Genomic DNA, 7,185 nt, shown 5'->3' with positions numbered 1-7,185 from the left:
TCGGAACCAGAAGAGTGGCCAGCCTTTGCAAGCTATTTGGAAGATATAAAAGTTTTAAAGAGGAGTTTCAACAGCTCAGAGATCATTCATATACAACGGACATAGAACTCGAAGGCGGACAGTCTCGCACGCAGTGCAAGGAAACAACCGTCGTTTGTCGTTCATATGGATGCAGAGCTACAGGGGTGGTTCGCAGAGTCTACATGAGTCTGCTTTGTTTGCTGACAAAAAAAAAAAAACTTTGTTCATTACCTTACCAAAGTAACAAAGTAATACATATGTTTTTTTTTTTTGAAGATTTTCTTCTATTTAAAGCATGAGAAAAAAAAGAAAACAAGTCATAAGGCCTTAGTTTTTGGGCTGCGCCCTATTACAAAAAAAACCGAAGCCCACATGAGAGAAAAAAAAAACCAGTGGATAAAAGATGAGATAGTAGAAGCCCAGATGGCCAGAAAAAATTACGGATCAGAACTGAGGACTTAGTCGGTTGGTTGTAGAAGTGGTAGAGGAGGGTTTGGAGGATATGGTGATGGACCAGTTGCAAACCAGAGCTGAATCATCTGAGAAGCTCTGATTGGGTTTGAGTCTCTGAGCCATGGATCTTATTTCGAATCGTTCTGTCTAGTATGGAAGAAATGGTAGTGATGGTTTTTGCATTGTTGCGGTGAAGTCGAGCGTTCCTTTCTTGCCAAATAGAGTAGATTACAGCTTGCCATACAATCAGTTGAAGCTTCTTGCGCCAAGGAGGTCCTGGTAGTGATTGCATGCGATTAAGAGAATCGTTCCAGCCAGTAGATGGGGTTGTCTCAGTCCGTCGAGCATGATGGATCCAAAGTTCATAGGAGAATGAGCAAGAGAAGAACAAGTGGTCCCTTGATTCATCTCCTTGATTGCAGAGTAGACAAGTTGCAGGAACAGCAAGTCCCCAAGAGAGAAGTCTGTCTCGGGTCGGTAGTCTATTTAGGGTGACGAGCCAGGCGTGGAAGCTATGCCGGGGCACCCCACCAGAATTCCAAATAGCTCCTTTCCAAGATACAGTTTGCGCATGAATTTTCAGGAGTTTATAGATTGTTCCGTCGATATTTAAGCCAAACTTTACCTTCTATTGTCCACTCATATTCATCAGGGAGCTGAGACAGAGTAACCGAAGATAAAAATGCTTGAATTTGAACTTGGCGATCAGAGCGGGCCGGTCTTATATTCCAACGATCCCTGACAAACAGATTATGGAGTGTAGCTGATAAGGGGATTCCCATCGAGTTCGCTGCAACAGGGGCCAAGAATTTCTGATACTCCCAACGGGTGACCAATTATCCATCCAAAATCTGACTTCTCTTCCATTACCAACCTTCACAGTGATCCAATCATCAATGCTTCCAAGCTTTAGCAATTTATTGGTGAACCAAGAATTTTTTTTCTTCTCCTTAGTGATCCAGAAGTTGCTGAGCGATCCTTTGAGAACTTCAGCCTTATACCACGTGACCCAGATTGATCCTGATTTTGAAAACAGGAGCCATATGAGCTTAAGGGAACATGCTTTATTCCAAGCAACAAGGTCCCGACACCCCAAGCCACCTTCTTCCTTGGCCAGAGTAACGGTTTCCCATGAAACCCTCGCCGAGTGGCTTCCTTCAGCGCTGCCATGCCATAAAAACGCTCCACAGAGAGAGTTAATCTTTGAGATACATGCTTTTGGCAAGACGAAAGTGGAGGACCAGAAGTTAGTGACCCCCGCTATCACAGTGTTGAGTAGAAGGAGCCGTCCAGCGAATGAGAGGGAGCGAGTACTCCAAGAGTTAACTTTGTCTTTGATGTGTTGGAGGAGAGGAGCGCAGTTATGGAGGGAGAGCTTCTGGGAACAGAGGGGGATGCCAAGATACCTGACTGGTAAAGAACCATGAGTAAGGCCCGTGGTAGCTCCAATAAGGTCGATTTGGTCTTGAGACAAACCCGAAGACACAAAGGAGGTTTTCTGGATACTGGCTGTAAGACCAGAGTGAGTTGCAAATTTATTGAGGATTGAGAGAACTCCTTGGACAGAGCACAGCTTACCATCTGTGAAAATGAGAAGGTCATCAGCAAAACAGAGATGAGTAAGCTTTGAGGATTTGCATTTCTCATGGTATCCAAAGACGCCATTTTCAGCTCCTTTATTGAGCATCAAAGACAACCAGTTCATCGCTATGACAAAGAGATAAGGAGACAGAGGATCTCCTTGTCTCAATCCCCGCTTTCCTTTGAAGAAACCTTGAATTCTGCCATTGTATCCAACCGAGAAGGATGGGGTACACACACAGCTCCTTATTGAGGATTGAGAGAACTCCTTGGACAGAGCACAGCTTACCATCTGTGAAAATGAGAAGGTCATCAGCAAAACAGAGATGAGTAAGCTTTGAGGATTTGCATTTCTCATGGTATCCAAAGACGCCATTTTCAGCTCCTTTATTGAGCATCAAGGACAACCAGTTCATCGCTATGACAAAGAGATAAGGAGACAGAGGATCTCCTTGTCTCAATCCCCGCTTTCCTTTGAAGAAACCTTGAATTCTGCCATTGTATCCAACCGAGAAGGATGGGGTACACACACAGCTCCTTATTGAGGATTGAGAGAACTCCTTGGACAGAGCACAGCTTACCATCTGTGAAAATGAGAAGGTCATCAGCAAAACAGAGATGAGTAAGCTTTGAGGATTTGCATTTCTCATGGTATCCAAAGACGCCATTTTCAGCTCCTTTATTGAGCATCAAGGACAACCAGTTCATCGCTATGACAAAGAGATAAGGAGACAGAGGATCTCCTTGTCTCAATCCCCGCTTTCCTTTGAAGAAACCTTGAATTTTGCCATTGTATCCAACCGAGAAGGATGGGGTACACACACAGCTCCTTAGCCGGAGAAGGTACGTGGAGGGGAGCCCTAGGGAGGACAAACAGATGAACAAGAAGTCCCAGCTCAGTGTATCGAAGGCTTTAGCAATGTCTACTTTAAGAGTTATACGGGGCGGTCATTTGTTTTTTTGATAACCGTCAACAAGCTCAGTGGCCAGAATCGTATTTTCAACCAGCACCCGTCCTTTGATGAATGCGGTTTGATTGGGGAGGATCAGCTTAGGAAATATCTGCTTTAGCTTGTAGACTAGGATTTTTGAGATTGCCTTGTAGAGAGTTGTACAGCATGAGATGAGATGAGCCGATAGTCGTCCCAAGCCCAATCTAGACTAATTAATATTTGTATTAAATTTCATAATAAATAACGTTACAACTCCTTGCTCTGTGTAGCCACACTCGACGAGCTTAAAGCAGATCGTAACAGTAAATAGAATCAGTTGATCTTTCCACTGGCGAAATCTGATATCAGCTTCACAAACTGTTTAGGGTTCTCAACATGTGGAAGATGGCCGGAATCTGGTACTTCCCGGAAAACCGCATTTTGTAGCTCACACAACAGTTTCTGCATTTTGAAAATTGGCGATTCAGTAAGTAAACCAAACCAAACCAAACTATTCGATGTTTCAGTTTAAAGCAAACTTACAACTGAGAGTTGGTTGCTAACAATCTGATCGTTCTCACTGCATACGACGAGCGTCTTCTGGTTGATCTGCATAGTTACACATCCAAAACATAGAACAAAATCAGAAATATTTATAAATTGATCGTTCCTTTTCATAGATAAGTATTTGCTATTACGTGTTTGATATGTGAAGCAACGTTATAGCCACCGCTAATCATAAAATCGACCATTGCATCTTCCCACCACGGCATTTGACAATGCAACCGGCCAATCTAAAGCAAAAAATAGATTCATTTACCAAAATCGGTTTGACATATGGAATAATAAAACAGAAAAAATGAAGGGAGATTTGATGTTACGTTAGTCCAATCTATGTTCTCTGACAAGGGCGATGAAAAGGCTAACACGTTCGCCAAAAGGCGAAGAGGGAATGACTTCAACAACTTAACCTGAAACAATAGTGACAAATGTTATTAAATACTATACTCAACATTGCAAACTTATTTATCGAGTAAAAATAACGTGCAGAAGAAAGAGAGAGTAATAATAACAAGAGTATATATCTCAGCAATTAACAAAGGAAAATATAAAAATAAGAGAGAGAGAGAGGGAGAGAGGGAGAGAGAGAGGGAGAGAGAGGGCGAGAGAGGGAGAGAGAGGGCGAGAGAGGGAGAGAGGGAGTAACAATAAATTTTCAAATGAGATTGTGAAATACCTATTGAAAACTCTTATGGCACATGTTTATTGTTAAGTGGGTTAATTTTAAAAATATTAAAACTTAATAAAATAATTAAATTATATCAAAAATAGACATTTTAAAAATTCACCAAAGGAAATGCTGGAAGAGTTTTCAGACGAACCCCAGCGTAAGCAATTGACTTTGGTAAGTCTTTAAGCGCACCGGTTCCTTCCGAGTACGCATTGGCATTAATGAGAACCAGTTTATCAACCTGCAAGTTTTAAAAAAGAGAATAGTAAGTAAGCTACTAAGATGGGTTTAATAGAAAGAGTTTGATTATGATGAATAAAAAGAAAAGTTACTGCTTCAGGGTAGGTAGCAGTGAAATCAACAGCTACAGTTGCTCCTAAGCTTGGTCCAACTAAAATCATTGGTCGTTTGATATATGTTTTCCAAAGCTGAAATTCAAATCAAATAATTAAACCGTCACTAGTTCTCTGTTTTCTTATAATGTATAGTAAGTACTGACCTCGAATAGATGATGCCGCTTGGATGCTGCATCACATGGTGGAAGTTTTCCTACAATATTCATTTTACAATTGAGTTCTTGAAATTTAAAATATAAAAAATAGTGAGTTCTTGAAATTGTAAAAGAATTAATCATACATTCATATATTATATAAAAGTTTTCTCAAGAACCGAGTTTCTTTTCTTGTAAAAGTAAGTTTATTTTGGTAGAACTTGTAAAAGAAAGTGTATTTAAATCTTACCAAGATCGGAGAAGCCCCAACCAAGAACATCAATAGCCCAAGTCTCAAGAGAAGCTTGTTCAAGCAGAGGATAAGTACGTCTCCATTCAAGACATGAACTAAGCCAACAAAAGAAAAAATCTCTGTTAATCTTTGACACAGTGAGTGAGTTCTTGGAATTGTCTTGTCTCTTGTCAGTAAAACAAACCTGTCGAAACAATGGAGAAGAACAACGGGACTTTTGTCGTGTTGTTGAACAATTGGTTTGATACAGCTGCTCATTACGCAGCCTCTGAAGTTTCCCATCTGCAACACATTTTCATTTTCTCTTTCACATATATCGAGAAACTTAGTACTTGAATAGGAGAGAGAAGATGAAGAACCTGAAGAGGAACAGGAATCCGTACAATCCTTTGAGCCAGAGCTCTTGCGAATGGATCTTTTATGTCCTTTACCTCCTTAGGAAGAAACACCGGAAACCCATCTCCGTTCGCCCTTACCCGACGTCGACGTCGGGATCTTTTCGTCGGCGGCGACGCCGGTGGAGTTACCATCCTCAAGAAGCCCATCATTTCTCGCTCTTTTGGGCTCTGCTTGTAGTGTGTGTTCAAATCTACTTCTTGAAGCTCTTCTCCAAGAAAATTGTGAATTGATTTTGTTATTTTTAGAGGAATATTAATTACCTGATTACTTGTGTGACATTGAAGAGACTAGCCAGAAATAGAAAGGAGAGTTATGTTTGGAGTCAGACTATTTGCATGGAGTTTTAAATTGAAATGCAACTACCCTGTATACTGTTATTGTAGTTTCCTAGTTTTTTTTTAAAAAATAATTGCTAATTACATTCTTGATTTGTTTTTTTTTGTTTTTTGTACTTTTCTTTGGAAATGACCACACATGTTCTTCTGACATTTTACACGATTTCCGTTTTGAAACCTGGAAGACAAAAGCAAAACCCAATGGTATTACATTTCAAACTCAAAATCAACTACCACCCACCAAAGGATTAAAAGAATTTGAATTTTGTGAATTTACAAGAAAAAAATTCCGAGTTCATAGTAAGCCTAGGAGGGATCCGGATATCCGGGAATTTAGGGCACCCGGATCCGGATCCGGATCCGTCGGATCTGTTAATTTAATATCTGAATTAGGATTCGTGGCTTTCGGATATCCGAAATCTGGATATCCGTCTAGATATTACATTATTAGCGAATATTCGGATCCGGATCCGTAAAATAATTAAAACTAATTCTTTTTTTTTTTAAATTACTACATTTTTTAAATAATACTTAAAGCAAATATTTTATTTAAGATTTATAATTATATATATATGAATAATATTTTAAAAATTAAAATATAATATTATAAGACTAATTTATGTATAAAATTAATATATCAAATATAAATATCAATGAAATTTGAAATTTTAATATATTTTAAAAATACGGATCCGGATATCCGGATCTAAAAATTAAGATATCCGGATCTGGATTCAATTTTGACGTATCCATGATTTTACTATCCGGATTCGGATCCGGACACCCCGGATATTTTATTTTCGAAATGGATCTCGGATCGGATCTCCATGCCTAGTTCATAGTACAACAATTTGATTAAGATATTTTATTTGGAAAGAATGAAAACAATTGCTTAACATAAGTATCGAAGCAAGAAAAAGAAGTCGTAACTAGGGGTGGAAACCACAACAAATTTGAAGCAATAACACAAGTTAAAGGATATAATACCCAGTTAGTGGATGTTGTTTGTTCCGGAAACGGCCTAGCAAAATTGACTGTAAATTTGGATGGTTTTGCTCCTTATCATCCGCTTGTAGTTGTTACCGAAGTAACATCTGTAAATGCAAAAATTATAGCAAGAACTATAACGCAAATTACACCAGAGAATTTCTACAAAAATATGTGTACTTACTTATTTCTTTTTTAATTGAATTAACAAATATCTCTTTAAACATAAGTTCAACAAGATCAAGATCCTCTTGACTTGTTGATCTAGTCTCACACATGTTGAATACAAAATCCAGTGTTTCTAAAATCAGACCGGCTAACGAACCGGAAATGTTTTAGGTCATGGATCATTGTGGTTTGACCGGATCTGAACCGGGTTCGATCAGGTTTACTAAGATTAAATTAAATTTAATGATATTTTATAAATAATATGCATATTCTTCAAAAAAATAAACCATATTAAATAAATATCCATAATGTGTAGAAAAACTGAAAAATAACAA

At 38.8% G+C, this 7,185-nt stretch overlaps 2 protein-coding genes across 4 annotated transcripts; both read right to left on the bottom strand.

Moving 5' to 3' along the window:
* Positions 1-556: 556 nt before the first annotated feature.
* Positions 557-2,431, bottom strand: LOC106338781. Its single transcript, XM_013777679.1, has 4 exons — positions 1,576-2,431; positions 1,349-1,494; positions 1,100-1,286; positions 557-1,023 (listed from the first exon to the last, which is right to left on the bottom strand). The coding sequence occupies exons 1-4, from the start codon at positions 2,429-2,431 to the stop codon at positions 557-559; spliced, it is 1,656 nt and encodes a 551-aa protein (XP_013633133.1).
* Positions 2,432-3,212: 781 nt separating this feature from the next.
* On the bottom strand, positions 3,213-5,694 carry LOC106340192 (putative 2-succinyl-6-hydroxy-2,4-cyclohexadiene-1-carboxylate synthase). Of its 3 annotated transcripts, XM_013779061.1 has the most exons (11): positions 5,621-5,694; positions 5,321-5,527; positions 5,146-5,243; positions 4,959-5,056; positions 4,718-4,767; positions 4,551-4,646; positions 4,337-4,459; positions 3,869-3,958; positions 3,686-3,781; positions 3,531-3,596; positions 3,213-3,449 (listed from the first exon to the last, which is right to left on the bottom strand). In XM_013779061.1, the coding sequence occupies exons 2-11, from the start codon at positions 5,507-5,509 to the stop codon at positions 3,321-3,323; spliced, it is 1,035 nt and encodes a 344-aa protein (XP_013634515.1). In that variant the 5' UTR covers positions 5,510-5,527; positions 5,621-5,694; the 3' UTR covers positions 3,213-3,320. The 3 variants fall into 3 exon arrangements, with proteins under 3 accessions (XP_013634515.1, XP_013634514.1, XP_013634516.1); XM_013779060.1 differs by having other exon boundaries at positions 5,321-5,688; XM_013779062.1 differs by having other exon boundaries at positions 4,370-4,459; positions 5,321-5,688.
* Positions 5,695-7,185: the final 1,491 nt, after the last annotated feature.

This window comes from Brassica oleracea, chromosome C4 (genome assembly GCF_000695525.1).
Source record: "Brassica oleracea var. oleracea cultivar TO1000 chromosome C4, BOL, whole genome shotgun sequence".
Classification (NCBI taxonomy): Eukaryota; Viridiplantae; Streptophyta; class Magnoliopsida; order Brassicales; family Brassicaceae; genus Brassica; species Brassica oleracea.
This window is presented reverse-complemented; position numbering and strand designations above follow the sequence as displayed.